This window comes from Balaenoptera ricei, chromosome 5, assembly GCF_028023285.1.
Source record: "Balaenoptera ricei isolate mBalRic1 chromosome 5, mBalRic1.hap2, whole genome shotgun sequence".
NCBI classification, from domain to species: domain Eukaryota; kingdom Metazoa; phylum Chordata; class Mammalia; order Artiodactyla; family Balaenopteridae; genus Balaenoptera; species Balaenoptera ricei.
In genome coordinates, this window is record NC_082643.1 from 142,978,864 (window position 1) to 143,006,401 (window position 27,538).

General features: G+C 59.1%; 1 protein-coding gene across 2 annotated transcripts; it reads left to right on the forward strand.

Moving 5' to 3' along the window:
- Window positions 1–26,275, forward strand: RNF212 (ring finger protein 212). 2 transcript variants are annotated; one of them, XM_059924301.1, is made up of 12 exons: window positions 1–147; window positions 2,909–2,970; window positions 6,582–6,656; window positions 10,442–10,498; window positions 10,734–10,792; window positions 12,565–12,617; window positions 12,705–12,765; window positions 13,597–13,642; window positions 16,981–17,044; window positions 24,854–24,923; window positions 25,825–25,958; window positions 26,117–26,275. In XM_059924301.1, the coding sequence occupies exons 1-12, from the start codon at window positions 39–41 to the stop codon at window positions 26,152–26,154; spliced, it is 828 nt and encodes a 275-aa protein (XP_059780284.1). In that variant the 5' UTR covers window positions 1–38; the 3' UTR covers window positions 26,155–26,275. The 2 variants fall into 2 exon arrangements, with proteins under 2 accessions (XP_059780284.1, XP_059780285.1); XM_059924302.1 differs by lacking the exons at window positions 24,854–24,923; window positions 25,825–25,958; window positions 26,117–26,275 and adding an exon at window positions 15,564–15,761 and having other exon boundaries at window positions 16,981–17,017.
- The last annotated feature ends 1,263 nt before the right edge of the window (window positions 26,276–27,538 follow it).

The following is a 27,538-nucleotide window of genomic DNA, read 5'->3' on the forward strand; positions in this document are numbered from 1 at the left end:
CCTTGCGGCAGCGGCGGCAGCGGAAACCGCTGCGTAGCATGGCCGGCTGGGTGTTCTGTAATCGCTGTTTCCAGGCACCCCAGGGGACGGCGTGCTTCAGCCTGACTAACTGCGGCCACGTGTACTGCGATGTCTGCCTGCGCAAAGGTCAGGGCGGGGTCAGGGCGTTGAGGGCCCTCGGGCCAGGCCCACACCTGGACCCCTGGGCTGGGGGGGGGGGGGCCTTCCAGGGGGCGGGGCTTCCGGGGGAGGGGGCCTTGGGGGAGAGAGTCAGCGAGCCTGGCGGGGGGTGGGGGGGGGAGAGGACCTTCGGAGCAGGGGGCCTTGGGGGAGGGCGGGGCATGCGGGGGTGGGGGGGGCACAGACCGAGAGGCTCCCGGTCGCGACCCTTGGGCGCCTGCCTGCCGGCTGGGGGGGCAGGACCTGTAGGGGACACAGGGAGGGCGGGCAGCGCCCCGGCCGAGTGTCTCAGTTCCGGCACTGGCCCGCCTGCCACGTGGGGTCCGACCTCAGGCTGGTCCCTGTAAGGACAAGCGCAGCTGGAAGCGGGGGGATGCAGAAGTGTCCCCGGCAGAGGGGGTGGGAGGAAGGGGGAGGCCTGAGGCGGGAGTGGACTGCGAGGGAGGCCCCGGCCCCACCTGTGGGCAGCGGGCAGTGGGCAGTGACGTGATCGACGTGTTCTTTTCTTCTCGTGAAATGTTTTTATTGACGTATAGAGTTTATACAGGAAAAAAGCCTAAATGGAAACGCAGTGAGTTCTCACAAAGTGACTTACCTGTGAAACCAGCTCACAGATTAAAAATCAGACCATCTCACACACACACACACCCCCAGGCCTCCTCAAGGAAAACCACTGTCCTGATCCGCGTTGGTGTCCATCACCTTGGACTGTTTAACCCCGGTGAGCGGGTGGTCCAGCGGGCAGCAGGCTCCCCCACACACACCCGCCCCGTGTGGCCCCTGCCTGGGCCTCTCGCTGTGGGATCCTCGGTGCACACTTGCCCCTGGTGCCCCTTCCTTGCTGCTCGGACCGACGCCGTGTCCTGGTGTATTTTCCAGCTCGCGGCTGACCCTCGGGCTCTTCCAGGCCTTGGCTGTCAACAGGTGGTGCTGCAGGCATGTTCATGCTGGGGTCTGGGGGTGAGCACTGTCGCGTGCCCAGGGGTGGGCTGGCTGAGTCTCGGTCTGCGTGGCTGGGGGAAGTGGAACTTGGCAGGTGGCAGGACTTGGGGAAGAAGCGGCGCCCTGCACAGGGGAGAGGTGTCGGAGCAGGACAGCCGCCCGCGGAGCTGGACAGAAGCAGCGGGCAGGTTGGGCAGACCTGGGTGCAGGAAGGCATCTCGGTTTCCAACGTGTGGAGCTCGCCGGGGTTGGCGGTGGGGTTCCCGTGGCCATCCAGGACGCTGCGGGGAGACAGCGGGTTTGAGGTGAGGCTCAGGACCTCACCTTTGGACACGGAGGTTCCAGGGAGAGCCATGCGGGGAGAGACCGAGGGGGGCTGTGAGGACACACGAGGGTCTAGGAGTCCGGGCAGCTGGAGTGCAGCAGGGAGAGGTTAGTGCAGAGAGGAGAGTGGAGATGCTGGGGTGACGGGAGGGCTGAAGGCAGGGGATGCAGGGGCCCGTTCTCACCTGGGGAAGAGCATTTCCTAAAGAAGGTGGGTGGAGACAGGAGGAGGCTGTGAGGGGAAGAGAAAGCAGAAACGTCAAACCAGGCATCCCAGCGCAGTCAGCCAGCGCATCGGCATGTGGCCCTGGCCTTAGAGGGTGGGTGACCTGCGTGATGCCGTGGGGATGGTGGGGATGGGCTGGCTCGGGGCTGGGAAGCGCCAGGTAGGGCTAGGGGCGGAGCTTAGTGGGAGGGCGTCTGAGCGAGGACAGGCAGCCCTCGGAGCTGTAGGAAAGAGAGGAGGTGAGCACAGGGTGGAGGGTTAGGCCTGGCCTGGGGGGCCGTTGGCCTAAGACAGAGGAAGGAGGCCGAGCACATCGGCCACCGTGTGGTGCCGGGGGAGAGATGTGCGCATGACGGGCCTCTTCCTCAGTAGATGACACGGGGGCTTGTTTGAGTACCCCCTGCAGGGAACTGGGGAGAAATGACCAAGAAAAGCAGAGGGGTGCCCAGCAATGCTGCAGATTCCGCAGTGTTGGAATCGTGCTTCTCAGCCGCGTTGAACTGGGGGGGGGAGGGGGAGGCAGCCCCGGGTTTGGGCTGTGTGCTGCCTGGAAGGACCCGTGGCGGGTGGATGTGGACCGACGGCTGGCCTCCAAGCTGCCTAGTGGAGAACCCAAGATCAGAGGCTGTGAGGACGAGGCAGGGCCGAACCAGGAGCTGGAAGCGAGGGGGACGGAGTAGGGGGAGCCCTGAGGGGTGCAGGGCCAGCCGGTGGAGGAGGAGCACGTGGAGGCGGGCAGCCCACGGGGAGGAGGCCAAGCGAGGGGCGGTGGTGGTGGGGGACATGACACCTCCGTCCTCAGCCCCCGGCACTGCCTGGCCTGTCTCAGGAGCTCAGTAAATGCTCCGACGCCCAGTGAGCTGTCCCAGCTGCCACAGGGGTGAGGCCGAGGGGCAGAGCAAAGCACCGCAGCTGCCAGGTGGGTGGGAGGAGCTTTTCATTTTGTAGAGTTTAAAAGTTTAAGTTACGTTATTCCTGTAAAATCTGATTGTAAGAAATATCTGGGACTGATCTAAATTTGTGTTGTTGATCTTTATGGCCACCGTTTTGGAGCATAATTGCAAAACAAGAAAAAAAAGATTGTTACTTATGTAAGTCTTTTCAGCTATGTGCACGCCCACAGGCTTGTCCACTGCAAGTGCTGTAATCCTGTATACTTTTGCAAGAAGTTCTGCATTTATATGTATTTAAAAGCACTACTCACTATAATAGAATAAAATTTGCTTTCTGTTGTAGGTAAAAGGGATGAATGCTTGATTTGTAAAGTTCCATGTCGTACAGTTCTGCTTTCGAAACGTGTAAGTTGAAATCTGTAGTATCTGAAAGTTAATCACAGTGTTTCTTTTTAAATGTGACGTTCAATTTTTAGTCATTTGCGGTGTCTAAAACTTTTGTTTGTTTCGCTGCGTGCAGTAGGAGATCTTACAAGCTTTCTGCATAAAGTCCAATAGCGTGGTTCTGAATACCTTGCACAACTTTCTCCTTAGCCAGAGCCTGGCCTCATTAGGAGGTGTGGTGCTCCTGGGAACAGAAGTCGGGTGCCTGTGTTTCTTCAGTACAACACCAGCTCCTCAAGAAGGTGGTGGAGTTTGGTTTTCCTGGGGTCATTTCCAATTAAGAGGGCTGAGGGCAAGTCGGTGAAGTTGATTCCTTCACATTTAGGGTCTAAGATGTGTATTTGATCTGATGTTTAATCTATAAAAATTGCTTTTCTGATTACAAATATAGTATAAAATTACACAAAACTCAAACCTAACAGAAAATCATAACAGAGAATGTGAAAGTCCCCCAAATCCTACTTCCCGAAGATGAAGACAGCCAGGAATGTGGATCCTTTTCTGGGTGTTAGTGCGATTTATCTTTTATATGGTGTTTCCCAGTTGACACTACATTTTCTAAAATGTATACACACACATTCTCGAAAAATGATTGCATGGTATGACAGTATTTTCCTATTGGTAAACCTTTGGGTTTTTTCAGTTTTTTACTATTTCAAACAATCTTACAGTGAATATTTTTTTTTTTTTTTACCATAGTTCCACATACCTGTAAGACTATTTCTAGAGCATAAATTCCTAGAAGTGGGAAAGCGAGGGCTTTCTGTTGGGGTCTCCATGCGTGTGGAGTGCAGTCACTCCCCCGCCTTCTGTCCCATTCGGGGACTCCGTCCGTATTTCCCCTCAGGAAGGCCCTGGGCCCTAACTATAGTGAGGTATCACCTCACACTAGTCAGAATGGCTGTCATCAAAAAATCTACAAACAGTAAACGCTGGAGAGGGTGTGGAGAAAAGGGAACCCTCCTACACTGTTGGTGGGAGTGCAAATTGATACAGCCACTATGGAGAACAGTGTGGAGGCTCCTTAAAAACTAAAAATAGAACTACCATATGACCCAGCAATCCCACTATTGGGCATATACCCAGAGACAACCATAATTCAAAAAGACATATGTGGCTTCCCCGGTGGCGCAGTGGTTAAGAATCCACCTGCCAATGCAGGGGACACAGGTTCGAGCCCTGGTCCGGGAAGATCCCACATGCTGCAGAGCAACTAAGCCCATGTGCCACAACTACTGAGCCTGCGCTCTAGAACCCACAAGGCCACAACTGCTGAGCCCGCGTGCGACAACTGCTGAAGCCTGCACGCCTAGAGCCCCTGCTCCGCAACAAGAGAAGCCACCGCGATGAGAAGACTGCGCACCGCAATGAAGAGTAGCCCCCGCTCGCCGCTACTGGAGAAAAGCCCTCACGCAGCAACGAAGACCCAGTGCAGCCAAAAATAAATAAATAAATTTAAAAAAAAAAGACACATGCACCCCAGTGTTCATAGCAGCACTGTTTACAATAGCCAGGACGTGGAAGCAACCTAAATGTCCATCAACAGAGGAATGGATAAAGAAGATGTGGTACATATATACGATGGAATATTACTCAGCCATAAAAAGGAATGAAATTGGGTCACTTGTAGAGACGTGGATGGACCTAGAGACAGTCATACAGAGTGAAGTAAGTCAGAAAGAGAAAAACAAATTTCATATGTTAATGCATATATGTGGAATCTAGAAAAATGATATAAATGATCTTATTTGTAAAGCAGAAATAGAGACACAGACGTAGAGAACAAATGTTTGGATACCAAGGGGGAAAGGGGTGGGGTGGGAGGAATTGGGAGATTGGGATTGACACATATGTACTATTGTTACTATATATAAAATAGACAGCTGATGGGAACACACTGTATAGCACAGGGAACTCTACTTAATGCACTGTAGTGTCCTAAATGGTGGGGATATGTGTATACATATGGCTGATTTATTTTGCTGCGCAGTAGAGGCTAACACAACATTGTAAAGCAACTATACTACAATAAAAATAAATTTAAAAAAAAAGGAAGGCCCTGGGCCCTGACAGGTCAGTGCTGACACCCTCGCCTCCCTCCTGGCCCATGGAGGTCTTTGTGTAGGACCGGGTTCTCTGTGGGCGTCAGTCTGGTCTCCACTCACTAGGGCCCCTGCCCCTAGTGTGTAGGCCTCACCCAGGCCCTCAGGGGAGGCGTGGCTTCTGTCCTGTTTCCCTTGGAAGATGGGGCTCGAGGCGCGTTGGGTGCTGTCCGGGGTCTCGGGTGGAGGTCAAGCACGGGGCTCACGTGCACGCGGAGCCCTTGCCACGGGCCCCCTGCCCCCCTGCGCCCTGCTCAGCCCTCCTCCGAGCCGGCGGTGGATTCTGGAGCCGCTTCCCCTGCAGCCGCCCCTCCACAGGGTCCTCCAGAAGCTCCTCGGGGGCCCTGGCCCTTCGAGTGCATTTCCTAGTTTTTAGCTCGGGTCTCGCTTTCCCTAAGTGCAGTGTTACTGTCATTTCAGCTGAGATGGGGAGCGGCTGGGCCCATGCGCTTGGTACAGGCTGGGAGGGGCCCAGGCTCCTGGTCTCATCGGCCTGTGTGTGTCCTTGTCCCGGCCCTTCTGTGTCTCTTGTGCTGTTGTGACCGGGTGGTGGGTGGGGGCAGGAGGCAGGTATATCTGCACGAGGAGTGTACGTGGGCAGGTGCCGGTTCGTAAACCCTACTTTTTCATGTTTGCTTTTTAAATAACTCAACACGGGGCTTCCCTGGTGGCGCAGTGGTTAAGAATCCTCCTGCCAATGCAAGGGACAGGGGTTCGAGCCCTAGTCCAGGAAGATCCCACATGCCAAGGAGCAACTAAGCCCATGTGCCACAACTACCGAACCTGCACCCTAGAGCCCGCGAGCCACAACTCCTGAGCCCGTGTGCCACAACTACTGAGCCTGCACTCTAGAGCCTGCGAGCCACAACTACTGAGCCCGCGTGCTACAACTACTGAAGCCCGCACACCTAGAGCCCATGTGCCACAGCTACTGAGCCCGTGAACCACAACTACTGAGCCCGTGTGCCACAACTACCGAGCCTGCGCTCTAGAGCCTGTGAGCCACAACTACTGAGCCTGCGAGCCACAAGTACTGAAGCCCCCACGCCTAGAGCCTGCGTGCCACAGCTGCTGAGCCCAGGTGCCAAAACTACCGAGCCTGTGCTCCACAATTAGAGAAAGCCCACGCACAACAACAAAGACCCAACGCAGCCAAACATAAATAATAAATTTATTTTTAAAACTAAAATAAATAACACGTACTTGTGAGCAGTTTGAAGTCATGCCCCTCGCTCTTCCCACTTCTGATTTCACTGTTTCCTTTGTACGCGGCTCCCCCCAGCCGCCTGGAGCCCCTCAGCACTGCCCTTGGTCCTCGAGGAGGTGGCACCGTCCCTCACCCGCGCCGTGGAGTACTCGGTGCCCCTGGGACGCAGCCGTGACGTCCTTGCGGCTGAGTCTGGGCCCTGAAGCGCGTAGAGCCCTGGCCTGTGGAGGCAGTGGCGATGGAAGCAGCCTTTTCTCTTTCAGACAGACTCCGACATCCAGGCCCTCTTCATGGGCATAGACGGCCTGTGCAGGAAGTACGCAAGGGACACCTCCCAGGTGAGTCCTAGGCTTTGCCCTCAGCCCTTGGAGGCTTGGTGTTGTGGAGACCAGTGCACTCTGGACACACGGTGGGCGAGTGTCTCCCACCCCCACTGTGGCGAAGCCGTGCACTCTGTCCCGTGGTCTCTGTGCCTTTGCTGGGTGTCAGGACACAGTGGTCGCTTGGTCAGGACGCCCCACTGAGCCTCATGATTCGAGGGACAGACCTTAGATCTGGGGTTTGGAAGGTGGGGCTGGGGCTGTCTGGACTCCGGGCAGTGGGCTGCTTTGTGATGCTGTCCTCTCCTGAGGGTCCCTTGTGCAGCCCTCGCCCACCCTGTGGCCCCCGTGGCATCCGTGCCCGCCCGACCCTCCTCCTCGTCACCGTGCACATCCCCCCTTTGCTGCTTCACACGCTCGCCCCAGTGCCCAGCCTCTAATGCCCTGCGTCCGTGCCCTCCTCACGTTCCTCCCTGGACGTCACTGCACAGCCTGTGGTCCCCCCAGCTGTCCTTCTGTTAAAGGCACAGCCCCCACTGTTGGCTGCCTGCCACCTGCCCTCGGAGGCCGTGTGGAGGAGCGGCCAGGAGCCGCCTGAGGCCGAGGCCCTTCCCTGGGGCAGCGCCACTCGCCCAACCGTTCTTGCCCTTTGGCCTGCATGTCTGGAGGCCGTGGTCAGCCAGCCTGCCAAGACCATCCCCTCCCCTGGGAGGCTGCTCTCTGGCTCCGACGTGGCCAGAAGCACCGGTGGGGCCGTGGCTGTCCCCCGTCATCCTGGGACTGCTCCAGGGGGATGCAGGGGCGCCCCGAGACTCAGCATCAGCACAAGGTGAGTGCTGGGGTCAGGGGTCGGGGACTGCCCGCATCGCCCCTTTTGCAGTGGGACCCTCTTTCGGGCCAGGTCCCCGGGGCCAGAGCTGGCTGTGTTGGGAGGAACACAGGTAGCCCTGCGCCTGGGGGAGTCTCACTGAGGACAGCCCAGCACGGGGCCCGGGGCCGCCCCTCCATCTCAGGCCACGCGCCCCTGGCGTGGAGGGAGGACCGTGGGGGGGGCAGCCCAGCGGCCTTGGGTCCGCCGTCTGGTGGTTACGTGCCCGTCTCAAGTGCAGGGCTGCCGCACGACAGAGGACATAGCAGCTCGCTCTGCGTGCTGGCCTGTTGGGTTTGCTGTTACTTTAAATGAATTTAATAAACATCTTAAATTTCTCTCAGTATTAGTTTCTTGCAGGGTAAAGGTTGGCAGGTAAGACCCGTGTAACAGCCTCTGTGGGTCCTCGGTGACCTGAGGAGCGTGCAGCGGCCTGGGACCAAGGCTGTGAGCACGTGGGCGCGGGCCCTGGACATGCCAGGGCCGTGGCAGAACCAGGCCAGTTCCTCCACCCACTCACCCTCCCGATCTCGTTCTGCCCCTGAAACCTCCTTCCTCTGACGCCTCTCCCCCACCAGCCTCTCCCCCGAGACCGGAGGTGGGAAGCAGGGCAGCGGACTGGGCAGCGCCTCCTGAGCCCTCGGCATGGACGCCCGCGGCCCCACCCGAGGGCGCTGTGCCCCTCCTCCGGCCCCGGTCTTCCGGCCGCCCGCCGGGCACCAGCGCGGAGCGGCCGTGCGGGCCAGCCCCTCGGTTTCTGAGCAGAGCTGGGGCGGCCGCCGTCCGGCGCGGCCTCTAGGCTTCATGCAGTCTCATCAGGCCTCGCCTGTGTCTCAGCCCACATGAGGACTCGAGCCCGTTTTCATTTTGTTTTGTTGGAACCATCTGACCCCTGCCCAGGTCACAGCGCTCAGCCTCGGGCGCCCCACCCCGTGCAGATGACGTGTGGCCGCAGGGTCCGGGCTGCCCCCGAGCCCGCATGAGCCTTGCGCCCTCAGTGGGGCTGCTCTCGCCCCACCGGCCAGCCCCTCTCCCAGGGCCAGCTTTGCCCGTGGCCCCGCCCCTGCTGTGGCCTCACCTGTCCTGTTGCGTCTGTATCAGCCACAGAGGGCCTGCACGCTTGTCCTCGCCAAGGTCCTCATTCAAAAACGGCCTGCCAGAGTCGAGATAGCCACTGGCCTGTGCGCAGGCCTTGCTGAGCCCCAGTGCCTCCGAGGCGGGGTCCCATGTGCCAGCTGGAGCGTGGCCCGCTCCCAGCCGCTCCAGAACGGCCCGGGGCTGCTCCCAGAGGCGGTGCTGTCTGTTTCTCAGTTTGGGCCCTGCACCAAGGCACGAGGTCAGGGGTCAGCGCGGGACGTTAGTCTCTCGCCGCAGGTGTAGGACACACGGAGGAGTGAGCTGCGGAGACAGGTGACTGTCACTGTGTCTTGCTGAAGGTGATTGGGGAAGGCGGCTTGAGAGCTGTCTGTACAAAACCCCTCCCAGCTGTGCACGGGCCCCCCTCAGTCGGGAACCCGATGGCCCTGCCTCAATGCCCTGCACGCTGTGAGGAAAAGGCAGCCGGTCACGGGCTGACGGGGGCTTCACTTCGCCCGGAGTGAGGACCCAGGAGTCCGCCTGCTGAGGCCCGGGGGCAGCAGGACTTGAGAACCGTTGGTGCGGTCCAGAGCCTTTCTGGGACGGGGCCTTGCGAATCATGAGGACTTGTGCAGGGGCGACATTGGGGTCCCCTTGGGGCACCCCTTCCACAGGCTGACGCTCTGGGCAGAACCTGTGTCCGTCGACCCTCCCCTGGGTGGAGACACGCGTCCCTGGTCTCATGGAGCGGGGGGCTCGCTGGAGCGCTGTGGAGCGTGTCCCCTGACCCGAGGGCTCTGAATCCCTCAGGAGATGTAGGAGCCAGGCGGTCAGGAGACTCTGAAGAGGGTGTTTGTCCCTCCTGACCACAGCCTCGCCCTCTGGAGGTGGCCTGGCCCGAAGATGGGTGGGCTGGGCCAGCCTCCTTTCCACAGAGGGATTTTTCTCCCTCAGTTTGGACCAGACCAGTGAGCCCCAGGGAAAAGGCCACCGTCCCGGGATGTTTGCACGCATGTCGGCAGATTCCTGGGGGGAAGTGAAGTGGGTGATGCGTTTATACAATGTGGTCTTCAAATCCCAGTTTGCCCAGCACATGGTTCTGCTGTGTGTCAGCGGTGCGCCGACGGCGACAAGAATTAGGTTTAAGCAATTCAGTTTAGTGTTTTGAGAGAGTGGGTGTCGTTGTCTGAAACTCCAGTGGTGACAGTAGCGCTCTCTTCCGTTGAGGAAATCACAGTCGCCGTTTTCTAATGTACGTGGGCGCTCTCAGGGACCAGTCCAGGCTCTGGGCACCACAGACATGGAGGTTGGGGCTCACATAAATGGAGGACCAGGGATGGTGCTGGTTCCAGGCGCTGCTGGCCCTGGATGTCCAGTCCAGGTCACCGGGCTCCTGGAATGGCATGGCCCTGTCTGTCTGCCTGGTGGCATTATTGCCTGGCGCAGGCCCAGTCGGGGAGGCAGGTCAGGGGGTTCCTGGTTGGTCTGTCTGGTCAGGGGGCCATCCTGTGATCCAGTTGCTGTTGCCTGAGGGACAGCACACGGTGACCGGCCCTTGTGGAATGTGTCCCATCCCATGGCCTGGGCCCCGAGCGCCCCTGAAGCCACACGGAAGGGAGGCACAGCAGCCCTCGTGCCCACACGATCCCCACGTGGAACCCGCGGCCCTCGCTGCCTCTGGGCGGAGTGCGCCCGGCCGTGACCGTGCACGCAGCCTGGGCTCTGCCGGCATCTGCTCTGGCTGCCAGCCAGCAGCGGGGCCACGTCCTGGGAAGAGCTGGTGGCGCCGGCAGTCCCCACCGGCCTCTGCGGCGGCCCCCGCGCGCGCGTCAGCAGCTGACACGTGTTGTCTTTGCAGGTCTCAGAATTTCAAGAAAAGCACAGGAGGAGACTGATAGCCTTCTACGGAGAAAAGGTAACTCCAGTTGATTGGCAGCGAGGAGAACAGCGGTCGCGTCACCCAGCGCTTATTTCCTGCACACCTGATGCCCTGGACTTGGTGCACGTTCACTCATAGATAGCGTGAGGGCCACTGCCACACAACTCACGTTCTGATTTGAGGTTTAAGAAATTGAGGGTCCACGTGTTGCGTCTAAACTGTCGCTTGGTGTAGTGCGTGTGGTAACTGGAAGTCGTTCAATTGTGTTTAGATTTCTCAGCTGGAAGAGTCCCTCAGGAAGTCAGCGCTGAAGATGGAGCAGCTGCAGAGGTGAGCCCCGGGGCACGAGGGCGGTGGTGGGCTTGCTGTCGTGACTGGTCGTCTGTCTCAGCCCTGTCGTAACCGAGGGCGCGGAGGAAAGAGCACTTCGGTTGGCTAGGAACTTCTGTCAAAGCAAAAGTGCAGGAAACTGGAGGGGAGGAAAGGGAGACAGAAAAGAAGAATTTTTAAGAACGTGAGTGGTTCCCCTTGGGGGGGCCCCCGGTGATTCCTGGGGTGATGGGAGGGGGCCTGGGAGGAGAGTGAACCCCGCCTGCAGTTCCCCGGAGAGCGCATGCAGCACACGCATCCCCTGGTCCGGGCCCTGGGGCAGCCCTGGGCCCACTGGCCCCCGGGGGTCAGTACAGCACCACTCGTGTTCAGCCACGTCCTCGGTTTTATGAGCCACGGTATGAACGCAGTGAACGTTCAGAAGTCCCAATTTGGGGGCCACAGGTTAACCTGCGGGGTTGCTGTCTACCCAGCGGTGACCCCCCTGCCCCAGTGCGTGGACTCCCGCCTCCTTGCTGCATCGGGCAGCTGAGGGCAGCGCGGGCGCCCAGGGGCCACCAGCCAGAGTCGGAGCTGGGCGCCTGCCAGTGTGGACTCAGCCTCGTCTGGGGTGAAAAGGCCTCCACCCACCCGCCTTCGCGATGGGGCATGAGCTGCTGGTGCCGCCTGTGAAGGCGTGTTTGGGGTCAGCGAGCTGCGGGCCAGCGCAGCGGCAGAGGAGGCCTCTCCTTTCCCTGAAGGACTGCGGGGAAACAGCGCGGCCGAGACCTCCTGTGGCAGGCGAGGCCTGACCCTGACACGGGGACAAGAGGCCCCCGGGCCAGTCCCTGGGATCTGTCCTCCTTGGTGTGCAGTTTGCTTTCTTTCTGTGGAATCATGTCTTTCCTTAATTCTGGAAAATTCCCAGCCCTTACCTTTCCCATTCGCCCTCTGTGGCTTTGTCCCCCCCTGGTGTCTGCACCTGGTGGCCTGCTCCTTCAGACCCCGGTACCTGCAGCACCCACTCCGCCCCACCGCGCACGCCTTCTCCCCACGTCTGGCTGCTGTGTCTCACCCTTCCAGCCCATCCCTGGCCATTTTTGGTGCCGTATTCTCGCTCTGCCTCACAAGCACTTTGTGTCCCACCTGGTGTCTTCAGGTTCCAAATCTGCGTGTTTCCCTCGGGCTCCAGGTGGAGCGTTCCTGGCACGGTGGGTTCTGTGCCAGGCCCACCCACTGACCGCTCTGCGTGCACCACGTGGCCTGTGTCTCCCTCTGGGGGGAGCCTATGCCCCCCCACGCGGCACCCTTGCCCCAGACCACGCCTGCCCGGGTCTGCCCCGCCAAGCACGGCGTGGTGTCACCGCTGCTGACCCTGTCACGGAGCCTGTTTGGGGGGGGGGCCTTGGACACTCGCCCTCCCCACACGCCCAGCGTGGCACCCAGTTTGTTCCACTGAGTCACTTGGAAGCAGGAGTGAGTGCCCTTCGGGGAGCTGGGCCCCAGCACGGCCAGTCCCCCCGCCGGTCGGGTCGGTGGGCCGCTCAGCAGGCCTTTATTGAGCGCCTGCTGTGTTCTCAGCACTGTCTTGGGCTCTGGCGAGTCAGAGGGAGCTCCCTCCATTCCGGTGGGATGCAGCCAGGCGTGTGCAGGAGCTGAGGCTGGGGAGGGGGCCGGGGGGCAGTGCCACGGAGAACAGGGGCTGTTTCTGTTTTCTTTACTTTCAGGTTGGAAGGAATTACCTGGAAGTAAACGTTTATGGCTCAATTAATGCCTTTTCTCCATCTATTTAGTGTGAGATTGTCACAACAGACGGCTTTCAGCACAATAAAAAATCCAGCTTCAAGTAAGTAAAGCGATGCCCGGAAGGGGAGGGTTGTGGCGAGGTGCGGAGTGGACCCGATGGGCTCCAGCGCCAGGTTTCTCGCCACAGCTCCTTCGACAAAGCCCAGCGGGCCTCTCTTCCTGCCGCCTGACTCGTCAGCCTCTGAAAGGTGTGCACCCCCAGCCCCCAACCCCCGAACGTCAGCGGGCAGTGTTTCAGACGCAGGGGTACGTAGCACAGGCACCAGCAGCTTGCGCCTGGCTCCGCTTCCGTCCCTGTGGCCGCAGGCATCGGTGGGGGGTGGTCACGTGACCCGGGCTGGACAGCTGGGTGCCATCCCCGGGACCCTCCTCTGACCCTGGGACCAGAGAGACGGGGAAGGAAACAGGACGAGAGAGGGATGGCGGCCCCGGTGGAGTGTTTCTCTTGGGAGGTTGGAGTGGAGCCCACGGGTAGCGGGTATGATGAGGGCGCCCGAGGCCCCGTCAGCCTGGCCGCCCCCGCCCCAAGCTCATTCAGAAAGTAGGGAGCAGGCCCTCTTCCCGCCGCCTCGTGCTCCTGCGGGGATGGCCGGCCACATCCCACGCCAGCCTCTGGGCTGGTTAACCAGGGAACTGCCGTGGACCGAGCCCTGCCTGCACGAAGCGTGTGGGCCGGGCAGTAGGTGCTCCTGCTTCCGGGAAGGCCGGCAGGAAGCGGAGGAGCCCAGTGACGGCGGCCGGAGGCGGGCAGCCAGCCCGGAGGAGGCCACGCGGGGACCTTCTGGGGGAGGCGGTCGGAGGGGAGACAGGAGGGCTCGTTTGGGCCGGACAGCGGGGGCTTCCGTGTCCTTGGGTGGGTGCGCGGTGGTTCCCAGGCCTCGCTGACCACGCGGGGCTGAGATCCCCGAGCTCCCCTGGTGCTCGGCAGCTGCAGGAAGGAGAGCCGCCCGCGGGGCCGCGTGTGTTTTTGTTCCTTGGTCGTAACCAGGCCCGTGACCGTGTTTCACTGTCTGTGACAGGGTGGAGTCCATGGAAGTTGACCTCACGCCCTCCCCGAGGAGAAAGGTGAGCGCACTTGCCCTCCGCGTGCCTGGTTCCCAGATGCCTCGTGTGGATGGTTTTCTCGTCACTGATGACCTTCCTGCACGCCAGCTCCGCGGACTCTGGGCGGCCAATCTCCAGGCGGCTCGCAGGAGGGACCTGGGAGGGAGGCTGGGGTGCGGCCGTGGGGCCACTGGGCTCTCGGGGCTGTGGGGGGGGGGGGGCGCCCTCCTCCCACCGCTGGCGTCTGAACTCAGTCCTGCCTGGAGGCCTCGCGCTGCTGTGGTCACCGAGTACACACGACCTGCGAGGTGGATGCCAGCGTGCGGGCTGGTTGGCGAGAAGCGGTGCTCACCCCCAGGGAGCCATCCTGGAAGCAGATGTGGAGGAACCTGGGCTGCAGGGCTAGGCCGTCAGGGGCGGGGTGGGCAGCAGAGCCACTCCGGCTCCGGTGGGGAGACGCTTCCCACCCACTACCCCTCGTCAGCCGTCTCCCATCGCAGAAGGGGGCGTGGGTGCACCTCCGCCCTGCCGCAGACCTCGACCGCTCACGAGGCAGTCCCCCCAGCCTGGAGCTCACAGGTCCCTGCCGGCTCGCCTTTGCCCCAGGAGCTGGACTGCGAGCCTCGGCCCACATGGGGCCCCATTCCGGAGGTTAAAGAACGTTCCAGAGATTAGGGCTGACGGCTCAGCGACGGGGTGTTCCTGGGCGGCACATTGGAAATTGTGCCTCGGGACCAGAATGCCACAAGCTGGTTTGAGATTCCAAAGTGAGGTTCTAGACCAACATCTACGCGGGCTTGGGTGGACTCTTGTGGACCCATGTCCCCATCTCAGCACTCACTCCTCGCAGTGTGGAGCAAACAGGCACGGCCACGTTCCAGGAAAACCATCGATCACAGGCTGTGGCTGCCAGAGCGGGACGAGCGTTTTCAGGGAAAACTGGTCCACCCAGCGGCCCACCTCCCGGACACCCCGTCAGCCCTGGGGTGGGTGTGCGCACACCTCTCTGGTGGGGCTGCCCTGAGACCCCGAGCGGGGCAGTGAGGCGTCTCCTGGAAACCCCAAGACCCCCCAGGAGGTCCCGCAGACGGCATGGCTGGGCTCACCCTGCGGCCATGGAACAGAGGGCAGTGCCCACGCTCCCTGAGGTGACCCCGGAAGGAGTCTGGTGGTCTTGGCGAGGGAGGTCCTGGAGGAGGAGAGTGGGTTCCTGCCCCCCTCCCACCCCCCTGCACCGGGCCTGGGTCCTAGGAGGGAGGGAGAGACAGAGCCTGCCACCCGCCCTCGGCCGTGCCTGCGAGCAGAGAGGGACCCGCCGGTGAGGTTCCGCGTGGGGACTTGGACCGTGGACGCTCAAGGGCTAGCTCGGCAGGTGCTGGTTCCCCGGAGGGGGTGACCCACGTGTACAGTGAGGACGTGCTTGAGCCCGTGAGCCGTGGGGAGGTGGCACTGTGGGCAGCAGGCGGGGGCCTCCCGGTCGTCCCCTCCAGGGCATGGCCTCCAGTGAGGACGTGGCCCCGCGGAACCCCGAGGGGCTGCACACGCACACGGCCCCACCATGCCTTCCTGGCACGGGGCCTGGGCCTCTCCAGAACGCCCGACCTCTGGCGGCACGAGCTCCCCGCAGAGTGAGGTGTGTGGAGGAGGCTGTGACGCAGCGTGCAATCACGTCCCACAAGCCAGCCCGGTTACATTATGGGGACTTGGTGGCTGATGGGTCAGTGGAGGGCAGGAGACCCACCCCAGAATGCAGCCCAAGGTTGGGCCCCTCCCTGGCCCTGGCTGCCCTGGTCGCCCTGGTCGGGTGTGGTCCTGCTCTGCCACATCGGCCCAACCACCTGGCCGTCCACGCGGAGATGTGCTCGCAGCCGAGCCGGGGTGACCATTGAAATCCTGAGGGCAGCCGAGTACGGCTGCCAACAACCCAAATTCTCGACAGCAGCTCCCAGGCGCAGGTGCGCTCGAAGAAGCGGGTCCTGTGGGGGCCTGTCTCGGCACCTCCGCTTCCTGGAGTTGCGCCCGCGCCCTCCCCCGGCCTGGGCCGCGGCCAGCGCTCGCCTGCGTCACAGCCACCACCCTGGACACGCCGCATCTTTAAACTCTTCCTGCTTCGCCTGTTACTGGAGCCTCCCCCAGACAGGTGCTAACCCGACAGGAGTGATTTCATCTCCGCTCTTTGGTAACTTTTCGGAGTTGGCCTGTGCTGGACACTCGTGGCCTGACATGTAGGACAGGCCGGAGGTGGGAGGAGGGGCGGGGGCCGGTGCAGAGGGGCCGGGGAGGGCGGCCGAGCTGGAGGGAGGCCCTGAACGCAGCAGAGAAGCAGCCGCAGCAGGAAGGGCTGTGAGGTCAGGCCCTGCTCACCGCGAGCCACGTTAAAGCCACGGCAGCAATGGGACGAGGGCACCCTGAGCAGTGAGCGTCCCCAAGCCAGCCCTGCCGTTCTCGCGGACCCTGGAGAGGCCCTTGCCTTGGGCACAAGCCTGGAGTGGGTGGGCCAGGGAGGGAGGCCAGAGGGAGGGGAAGCTGCTCCGGTGGGTGGGCACCAGCCTGCCAGGCAGTGAGACGCCGTTTGCAAAGCGTTCGAGGGTGGGGCCCAGTCCCTCCAAGGTCAGAGTCTTGCCAGCAGGCTTGAGCCGGAGGTAGGGTCGGGTGGGGACATCTGCAGAGGGTGCCCTGAAACGAGGCCGCCACCGAGCTGGCAGGGAGGCTGCTTGACCGTGGAGCAAAGGACCGTCGTGGGCGCGGGAGCTGGGAGGTGGGCCCGAGGTCACAGCAGGGGCACAGGTGGGGCGGTGGCCGAGTCTAGGGCCCCAGGAAGGGCCAGGACGGGCTGTGGAGATGAAGAGACAGAAGCAGCGCCAGGCCTGGGTTCCTGGCAGCGGCTGTGTGCCCCACCCCAGGTCCCACCGCGCAGTTACAGTTAGAGGGGCGGCTCCGGGGGCAGAGCAGGCGGGATGGGGCGCCGCCTGGCGGACGCTGCCATGTGCGTGGCGTGAAGCAGGCCTGGCACCGGGCACTGCCCACCAGCCCTAATCATGCCCATCAGCATCTGGATTTCGAGGTGACAAGACGCTTCCCAAATGAGGATTTACTCAGGATTTTGAAATTCCTAACGTCAGCCAAGAAGTTGGTTTACTTTTCCTCTTTGGAGACTCTTAAAAGCACTCAGTGGGTCCTTCGTCCACCCACCACCGCGGGCCCCACCTGCTCGGCCGCATCCCCGCACAGCACGAGGCCAGACAGGAGTTTCTCAGGCAAATGAGACCGAGGAGCTGTGTTCTTAGCAAATGAGGAGGTTCTTTCCTCCTGAGTGACAGCTCTGGAATGTTACCGATTGTTTTCTTCTTACTACTTAGCGTGAGGTCGCCCCTGGACTGACAAGGATCTCTCTGCTCAGCCCGCCTCGGGATGGACGCATGGGTAAGTGGAGACCCGCCGCCTTGCCCCGGTGCACACGTGCTGAAGGACTTACCCGGTGGGTGTGGGTCCGTGTGGAGGCACGTTTCCCCGAAAACGGGCCCCTCCTGGCTCCATCCGGGGCACCTATGGGGCCCCACCTGACCCGGCACAGGGGAGGCGGGCCCTCGTGTCCTGTCTCCTAGGCCTTGAACAGGAATCCTAGGACCTGCTGTGCTGACTGGTGCTTGCTGGAGTGGCTGCTGGGTGAGCACCCGGGCCCTTCCCCGGGGGGTCAGCGTGAGCCCGCCCGCCTGCCCAAAGCACTAGGCTCTGGCGCACGCCCCATCTTCCACCCCAAGTCCCTCCCTCACCAAACTCGGGCCAAGTCCCTGGAAGTTTCCTCGGTGTCATCATGGAAATGTTTACATTTGAGATAAATGCTTATTCATTCTTAATCGTCAGCTCTTCTGTTTTCTTTCTTGCCGTTGCTTCTTGCATCTCCGTCCTTAGATTCATTTTTTTTCTTGCTGAAGTTGAGATTCTGATAGTTGCCTCTGAGGTGTAGGTTTTCTGAGCCGCATCTGTCTAGGGCCTCTTGGTGCCGCCCTTGCACCTGAGCACCTGGCTGGGGCTTGATTTGCTTCTGCACTTTGGAATCGCTGCTGCGCCTGCCCCTTCCTCCCTTCCCCTCCCCTCCCCTCCCCTCCCCTTCGTGGGTGCTGTGCTCCCAGCCTCAGCTCACAGGTCAGGCCTGTGTCTTCCTGCCTCCCTTCCCTGCCCTCCCCTGGGATCCCAGGCCATCTGTCGCTCCAGGGCCCTTTCCTCTCATGCTTCCCACCTCCATCCTCCTGTGCAGCTGGAGTGTCCGCCCGTCAGGGTTCCCTTGGTTTTGGAGGTGGCGTTTCCCCTGGGTGCTTGGGTGTCCTGTGGGCGTCAGCGTCCTCTCCGCCCTCGTGCCTAGCCCAGTGTCCCCGCCTTGTGCCCCCACCTTCATGCTGCCGTGCGGGTGTGGGTTTCAGGTCAATGTCGGCAGGTCTGCGGGGCAGAACCCGGCGCTGGGAGCATCTTTCCCTCAGGAACCGGGGGTCTGGCAGATATTGAATGTAGTTCCCTGTGCTGTTACAGTAGGACCTTGTTGTTTATCCATTCTATCAATATCTTGTAACGACCTAAAATGGAAAAGCATCTGAAAAAGAATATGTATGTATGTATAACTGAATCACGTAGCTGTACACTTGAAACTAGCACAGCACTGTAAATTAACTATACTTCAGTGTTTTAAAAAACAAAAATGCAGTTTAAAAGAGGAATTGAAATACTTACATTGAAAAGCATTTAGAAGGCAACACGGGCAGACTAGCAGGAAAGAGAATGAGGTGCAGACAGTAAATAGCAGGATGGCAGGTGCAGGTGCACGTCAGCCGCCCAGTACCCGTGAGCAACTGGCCACACCAGTGAAGAGATGCCCCGCGTGCTCCCCACGAGAGACGTGCTTGAACTACAGCAGCACAGACACGTCCCAAGTGAGAGGACACCGTGCGTGTGGCAGCCAGATGAGGGCTGGGGTGCGGCGTGAGTATCAGAGAAACAGACCAGGACGAGGACGGTTCTGGAGGCCAGGAGCAGAAGGGACCCCTCGTGGTAACAGGATGTCAGGAAGACACACAATTACAAATGCTTATACGCCTGACAGCAGAGCAAAAGCTGCCAATGGAAAGAAGAGCCGACCATCCAGTCTGGGGAGCTCGGTGCTCTCCCCTCAGAGGTGGAAAGCTGTGAGGGAAGCGGGAACAAAAAAGACACGAGACACGTAGGGAAAGAGCAAAGCGGACACGCTGACGTAAGCCACGGACGGCATCGGGTATGAGTGTGCAACAGAGGCAGAGACGTCAGACTGCTGCACGCTGTCTGCAAGGGACACATCTCGGACCCAGAGGCACAAATAGGCTGAGACAAGATGACGGACAGGGTGCATCAAGCAAGCCAGCCAGTACAGAGCTGGAGCAGCTGTCTTCACATCACACACAGGTCGTAAGATAGGAAACGTCTCTAGAGACACGGGCATTTCATGATGATTAAAGGTCCATTTATCAGGAAGACATAACCGTTAGTGCAAACACGCCACAAAAGAAAGTCCCCAAATGCATGAGGCCAGAGTTAAAAAGAGAATTAATTCAACACATGATTTGAGCATTGCAACAGCCCACTATCAATAGTCGATGGGACAACTAGACAAGTGATCAGAGAGAAGATGAGAGACTGCTTATCTGACAAACGCGACGCCACCAGCAACAGCGGAGTGTGCAGTCTTTCCAAGTGCAAATGGGACATTCTCTGGAAAAGATCACACGGTGGGACACAAAACAGGTCCTGATACTTAGGACTGTTCATATGGAGTGTATTTTGGGGCCACAATGGAATTAAATTGGAAGTCAACAGAAAAAAGTTCTGAGAATAAAATATTTGGAAATTAAACAACACAATTATAACTAGCTTATGGATCAAAGAATGTCACCAGTGATGTCAGAAAGTATCTTGAACTGAGTGGAAGAAAATACAGGGTACCAAGTTTACAGGATGCAGGTAAAGTGGAGCTTAGAGGGAAATGTATAACTTTAAATGCTTATATTAGGAAGGAGATCTAAAATCAGTAATCTAAGCTTCCACCTTAAGAAGCTACAAGAGAATAGAGTAGAAATCTACAAAATAGGAAACAAAAACAGTAGAGAAAACCGATGGAACCTAAAGTTTATCCTTTGAAAAAATTAGCAAACTCTTGCCTAGACTGACCAAGAAAAAAAGAGAACACAAATTACTAGTATAAGAAATGAAAGAAGAAACATCGCTACACATCCTACAGATAGTAAAAGGATTATAAGGAATATTATGAACACCTCTGCCAACAAAGTAGATGACTTACATGCAATGGACAAATTCCTAGAAAGAGAGAAAATATCAAAACTACCTCAAGAGGAAATAGTAAGTCTGGGTAGACCTCTATCAAATAAAGAAGTTGAATTAGTAATTTTAAAATCTTTCCACAAAGAAAAGCCTAATTCTCATTGGCTTCATGGGTGAATTCTTTGAAACATTTAAAGAACTAATACCAATCCTACATAAACTCTTTAAGAAAGTAGGAGAGGATCAAAAACTTCCCAATTCCTTTTATGTCAGTGGTATCCTAATAACACAGCCAAAGATAACACGGGGAAAAAACTGAACAATAATCTTCATGAATATTGGTGCAGAATTCTTTAAAAATATACGAGGCAATCAAATCTAGCAACATATAACAGGATTTATATACCATCACCAAATGGGGTTTATCTCAGGAATTCAAGGTTATTGACATCTGAAGATCAATTAACTGTATTAGTAGAATGAAATACCTAAAAAACAAGATCTTTACAACAGAAAAAGAACTTGACAAAATTCCGCAACCATTCGTGGTAGAAACTATTAGACACGCACTAGAAGGGCACTTCCTCAGTCTCACACAGAGCAGCCAAGACCCTAATGTGGGGAGGTGGAACCTTTTCCCCGGAGACCAGGAACAGGACAAGGGTGCCCACAGCCGTCACGTCTACTTGCCTTTGTCCTGGAGGCGCTAGCGGAGCAGAAATTAAGGCGCATAAGTTGGAAAGGAGGAGGTGTAACTATTTTGTAGACAGCTGATCTTGCTGTAGAAGATCCCAAGGGGTCTGTAAGAATACTGTCAAGAATTATAAACAAGCTTGGGAAGGCTACAGGGTGCAAGATCCATATGCAAAACTCCGTTGTAATTCTGTATACTAACAACTAACAGTCCAAAATTGAAGGTAGCTGATCATAACCGTGAAGGTTTCCTTCTGGGCTTTCTGTTCTGTCAATGAGTATATTCCATCCTTCCTTTCATAAATGCCACATTGTTAAGATTACTTGTGCTTTACGGTTAAGTTTTGAAATCAGAGACTTTGTTCTTAATTTACCGAAGTAATCTTGGCTCTTCTAAGGGCTTTGCATTTCTATATGAATCTTAAGATCCACTCGTCAGAGTCTACCAAAAGAGCCTGCTGGGCTTTGATAGGAGCGCATCGGTTTGGGGGTGTTGCTTTCTCGACACTCCTGTGTCTTCTGGTCGGTAGACCTGACGTGTCTGCCTCTCCGCTTACCGGTCCCTGATTGACCTGAGGAATCATCGTTTTCAGTGTATGGGTCTTAGGCGTTATCCATAAACTGGTACCCGAGTAGTGAGTTATCTTGATAGTGGAATTTTCTTTAATTTCAGATTGGGTACAGTTTGCATGGGGCATCTTTTCGTTCCTTGCTTTCGCCTGATTGTGTCTTTGAACCCAGAGTGTGCATCTTGTGGACAATGTGTGGTTGCATCCTGCTTGTAATCTCTGCCTCTGACTGGAGTGTTTAGTCCATTGAGTCAGCATAGTTATTAATAGGTTTGGATTGATGTCTGCCTCTTTGCCATGTGTTTTTGGGATTTTTTGTTTATCTGTATCTCCTTAACTGCCTTCTTTGGCATTAAATATTTTTAGTGCCCCATGTCCCCTCAGAGCTGTGACTGCATTCGGAGTCGGGGGTCTTTAGGAGGTCAGCGCCGTCCTGAGGGTGGGACCTAATCTGATAGGATTCGTGTCCTCACGAGAGACGGCACGCGCGGGAAGAGGTCACGTGCGGACACAGCAGGAGGCACCGTCTGCAGGCAGGAAGCGGGATCCACTGGATCACCAGGAGTCAGATCTGCCGGCACCTTGATCTTGGACTCCAGCCTCGGGGCCTGTGAGAAATAAACGTCTGTTGAAGCCCCAGCCTGCGGTGGTGGCGTGGCAGCCAGAGCGGACTGGGAGACTCGACCTTCCGTTGATATTTATGCTGTCTCGTTGTTTTCTTGCCTCGGGAGTAGCCTCACGCCTCTTATCGGCCATCCAGCTGGATTCTGGTCAAATGCAGCAGCTTTGCCCGTGCAGTCTGTTTACTCGCTGCTTTGTGATGCTTTGTTTATGTGTAGCCACTTAGGTTACGTAGAACCCCAGCGATACGGCCTGTAATGACTTCCCTTTACAGAAACTCACGTGTCCTAAAGATCAGGAGAGGAAACAAAAGCACACGCGCCCCTCCCGCTTGTCAGGTTTCTGGACCCACTTCCTTCCTGTGGAACCAAGTGTTTGTTGGTGGGTATTCCTTTCAGACCCAAGTACCATTTTATCGTGGGGCAGTTTGGCCAGCTGTGAATTCTCCGAGTTGCTGTCACCTTTGAATGATGATGTCTTCATTTTGAGGATAATCTCACTGGGAAGAGAATTCTCAGGTGACTGTTCTTGGCACCTTGCGGAGTCATCCTGCTGCCTCCGGCCCCTCCCTTGTTTCTGGCGCGGAGTCGCCGCCCTCAGCCGTGTCCTCGTGTGTGATGAGTCGCTTTTCCCCTTTGCTCTGAAGACTCTCTGCCCTTTGCTCACTGTGGCTTTGGAGGACTTGGCGAATTCGTCAGTGTGAGTGCTCTGACCTCGCCCTTCTCTTCCAGGGTGGCCGTGGCTGCTCTGCGGGCCTGTGCGAGCTGGCGCCCGGGCATCTCTCAGGCAGGGCGGCCTCTCTGTGCTCAGTCTCTGCTCTGCACGCAGCAAAGCTGTGCCCCCCCAATTCCTGCAGGGTCACCCCCGGCCGTGCCCTTTCCTCCTGCTCTCAACCCCCGACGCAAAGGCGCAGCTTCACAGGGGCCGCTCACGGCCCAGGCAAGGAAGCCCCCTTCCCAGGCAGGCGGCAGTGGGTGTCCGGGCACGGGCGCTGTTGTCTGTCTTAGACGATGTCCTAAAATGGTCCCGTCTCGTGCTCGGTCTTGGGGAGGGGCTTCGCGGCCTTCAGCTCCACCCAGCTGGAGGTCCCTTCTCGGCGAACGCTCCCTGGGTGAGTTGAGGAGCCGCGGGTGCCTCAGCCTTGCTCCCCTGCCGGTCTGTCCCACGAGCTTGTGCACGATGCCGACCCGTTCACACGTCTCGGGCCGCCCGCCCGTCAGTGCCCAGGGCTCGTCCGCAGGACGCAGCCTGTCCGCCTGGCAGCACAGGAACACGAGCGTCCCCACATTCTCGACCTTGAAACTTACCCTCTTTGAATGTCAACATGTTTTGCATTTAAATTTTTCAATGGAAATCTTTCCAAGTGTGTTGAATCACACCGCTTTCCTGAACAGAGACCCGGCCCTGACTTGGATTTGTCCTGTTGGCCGTGGAGCCTCAGCCGGTCACTGGCTTTCAGTCAGGCTGCAGCACCGGCCCTGGGGGCGGCTCCTCGGTGCTGCCCGGGCCTCCTGCGGCGCCCGGGGTCACCGCCCTCAGGACCGAGAACTGCCGTGGCCCATGGTTCTCAGGCAGGACCCAAAAGACCCCCTACTGAGGGCCTGGCACCCGCTGTTCCTGCGGTCAGAGCGCTGCCCACACGACCCATGAGGCCTCGGTGGCCTCAGCTGTGTTGATAACCGTTGTCCCCATGAAGTCCTGTAAAGCGTACGTGAGAAAGTGCTGCTGCTGGCCATCGTGGGGTCGAGCGTGTAGTCACTGAACAGAGGATTGTACCCGGGACCCGTCAGGCGTGTGAGGCCAGCAGATCAGGAGCCGCCGCCGTGCAGGAGGAAGAGGGCCTCACAGCCGCTGGAGGCAGGCGGCACGGCCGCCGGGAGGGGTGAGGCGGAGGCCTGGGCCAGAGCCTTGGCCGCAGTTTTCAAGGGAGGAAAGGCAGGGCCGCGGGAGAGGCCGGCAGGCTTGAGGTTGGCTGGCTTGAGCATCTCTGTGGTCGCAGGTGTCGGGGCCGCCCCGCTTGTCTGAGGTCCGGCCGGGCTGATTGGGGCCGAGTAGGGCAGCGGATGGAGGAGGGGCTCAGAGCCGGCTCTGGATTGGCTGCTCTTCATATCACAGGCATGCCCCACTCACAGGCAGACCAGTACCGCCTCTGGGAGTGTGCCTGCCCTGGCAGGGGCAGTGCCTCCAGGGTCAGCAAGGCCCCCAGACGTCAGACCCTCATAAAGTACAGAAAATAACAAACCCGATGAACGTAGCTGCCGAGGTGGTTTATCCTCCTGGTTCTCAGCTGTTCTCCGGGGCTTTCTGAGGGTCACCTGCAGTGGGCACAGCCCAAGACAAAGAGATGAGACCCCCATTGCCCACTTCGTGCTGTGCAGCCTTGGGAAAGGCACTCACCCTCTCTGGTCCAGGTTCTTTGGTTATGAAAGGGGTACCGTGAAAGGACACAGAGGGAGCCTAACCTAAATGCTGTCTGCCCTTCTTTCCCTGGCTTCCTTCTGTTGAAACTCTCCAAACTTTAGATGCAGAGGAATTCAGGTATTACAGAAGAGCAGTCTTTTCATGTCTGCTCCCTGGTGTGACTAAAGCATACCAGGGATCATTTACATCTTTAAAAGAAGCTTCTTATTAGCCCAGAAGCTGTCAACGGGCAGAAGTCGAGCCGTGTAAAACTCCTGCGGTCTGGGTGGAGGTGACACGGCGGTCCTGGCGCCAGGGGTCGCCCGCAGCCCCACGCTCTCTCTCTTGTCCCCGGAGTGGTTGTTAGAGTAACAGGAGCCAAGGCTTAGAGTGCAGGTCCGGACATTTATTGAGCGCCTGCTGCATACCAGGGGTGGCCCTCAACGGAGTCCGCGGGCAGTGTGAGTGTGGACAGCGGCTGAAGGTCAGCCCCGGCCGGTCTGGGCATGAGACCGCACGGTCAGGACGGTGCACGTGGGTGAGAAGATGGGGAAGAGGGTGGGGTCCGCACCCTCCCACGCGGGGGCAGGGCTCCACCTGTGGCAGGGATGGGGAAGCAACTCGTTCACTTCTCGCCCACCCCCAGGCAGCGTTGCCCACCGCCCTCAGCACCGCGGCCTGACACCGAGTCACCCCAGCGAGCCCCAGGCGCTCAGGTAGGTCCCGCTCGCGGCTCCTGGGGGGGGGGGGTGACAGGATTAGGTGGGGGCGGGAGGGACCCGCCCGTCCCGGCGCCGTCTGCGGGCCCTGAGTGAGGCGGGGCCCAGTAGACCACGTCATGTTCTTGAAGCTAAAACGTAACTTAAGCAGGTGCTCTGTCACGAAAAACCCCGGAAGAGCCATTGCGGCTGCAGGACGTTTTACTCCAGGACAGCCCGGGGTCGGCAGGGTTTCCTGAAGGGCAGGTGGCCGCTGCGGCCGGTGCTGCCCCCTCTGCCTGGCCGGGTCCCAGCGCCACCGCGTGCCCAGGAGCAGCCGTGCCCTTCCTGCACGCGGGGCCGGCTCCGCGCGGGGCTCCCTCCTCAGCGCTGGGCGCTCAGGCGGTGTCTCCGAAGGTGGGCCCTCCCCCGACCCCTCTCCCGAAGCCTGTCCACGCTTTGCCCCTCGACACGGTCCAGCCGCTGGCCTCCAGACCGCGCGCCCGCCGCCCCTCCACTCACAGAGCCACCCACCCAGCCCCTGACCACAGGCTGCGCCCGGGACCCCTGTGAGGCTGCCTGCACCCCACTCCACGGCAGGAGCCCGCCCCAGCTCCGTGCCCTCTGACTGTAACTTGACTCTTTCAGCGTCAGCACAGAGGGGCCCTGTGGGAGGGTCCAGCGATACAGGTCCTGGGCCCTGGTAACGGGCAGCAGTTCTCGGGGGCCCTCTCACGGTCACCAGGGCCCAGAGAAGCCCTCCCACGGGGCTGCCTGCCGTGCACTGCGCATGAGTTGCTCCTGCTGTACCGGCGGCCCCAGGCTGGCCGCGCCGCCTTGAAAACCGAGAAACAGTCCACGCTTGAGTGACCTCGTTGCCGAAGGCACGGGTGATTTTGTCTGTTGAATTTGCCACTAGGATCCCAGCCCTGCAGACGCCCCGCGAGTGGCCCAGCCAGAGCCCTGCGACCCAGGCGGCAGGCAGAGCCGGGAGAGGGGCGGCACCCAGGCAGCCCCTCAGCATCTCGGGGCTGCTGCAGAGGCAGCATTTAGGTAAGTGCCGCGGGGAAAGGCAAGCGCTGTGTGGGGAGCAGACACGGAGCTTGGGGTGTCCCTGAGAGCTGCGTTTCTGAGCCTTTGGAAGTGGGCCAGAACCCAGCCGTGCTCACCTGTGCGCTCCCTGTGGGTTGTGCCTCTGCCGCTCCCCGCAGGGTCTGCCGGCCTCGGGGGGCTCGTGCACGAGCGATGAGCAGGATCCCGCCCGTCTGGACGTTGGCTCGGCGCCTGCCCGCAACATGTGCGCGTGTCCAGTGCCGTGATTCTGCGTTTTCCTGATGGAGCGACTCAGTGATACGCGTGAATAAAGTGTTTCTCGGACTCTCTTGGGGCAGCAGTGTATGATGTGTTTGCAGTTGGTACCTTAGAACTTCCTTAGGGGTGACCATCCGCTGCCTCCTCCCTGCTGGGGGCTTCCAGCCTCGGCTCCTGGGTAGGCGAGGGGGGGTCTGGGCGCTGAGCACCGAGGCCTGCGGGTGGCCACGTGGGTCAGACCCGCCCCAGGGCCGGGGGTGCCTGTCGTTGCCCAGGTGGGCCCGTCACTTGAGGCTCATCTGTCTCCAGACGTGGGCTTCGTGTGTGACTTCCCCCTGCAGGCCGATCGCGCCCTCCTCACCCCAGTGTCGCTCGGGACAAGGCCGGCTGGAAAGACGGTTAATTACGATCCTTCGTGTAGCAGTCACCTGGAACTTGCCCCCAGACTGCCGGCTCCTCTCACCGGGGTCAGGCCCGCAGCCTGAGGGCGGGAAGCAGATGCCACCCGCTGCGGCGCACGGGAAGCCGAGGCTGGGCAGGTTGCGCTTTGTAGCTTGTAGCCAGGGCGTTCCCCGCCCTCCTTCCCCGGGGCTCTCGGTGTGCAGCCATCCCCGCTGCGAGATAGCAAAAGTCGTCGAGCGTCAGAAAATGCTCCCGTGTTGTAAAATCCCTGGCCCTGTTGTGTCCCCTGTGTGCATCCAAGTCCGGTGAGCGTGAGACCTCAAACGGGAAAACGTAGGTGCGTGTGCAGAGCAGAGTTCACCTGTTTACCACTCGGCAGCAGGTGACGAGGGGGAGGGGCTGGCGGGAGCCGAGAGGGGACACGGTGGCCACCTAAGAGGAGCCCGCGTGGTGCCGCCCCCGGGCTTCCTGCAGATGGAGCGCTGGCTCCGTGGGTTTGGGGCCTGCTCGTCGGTCCGCAGTTCTGAAATCCCACTCTTCCATCACCTCAACTCGCTTTTCAGACAAAAACTTTGATGCCACATTTTTAGCATTTTCTGTTCTTTATCTTTGCTGTTTTTCACAGTTGAGCTTCAGTCCCATGGGCATCTGGTCAGCCTTTGTGCCCCCTGCCCTTTCAGCTCAGCTGACCACTAACATCAGCACATCCAATTTCCTTTTTCAATTCTTCTCATCGGAGAGGCAGAATTAAATAAAAGGTCCAAATAATAGCACACACCTTGCTGTAGACAAAGGCGACGTCGCAGCCCAGCACCTGGTGTCACACCAGCTCAGACCCTCTGTCTGTGGACGCACGGACGTCCAGGTTCAGCCTGGACGTTGACCGATACAGGGGAGTGTGAGCTGCAGGAAAACAGGTG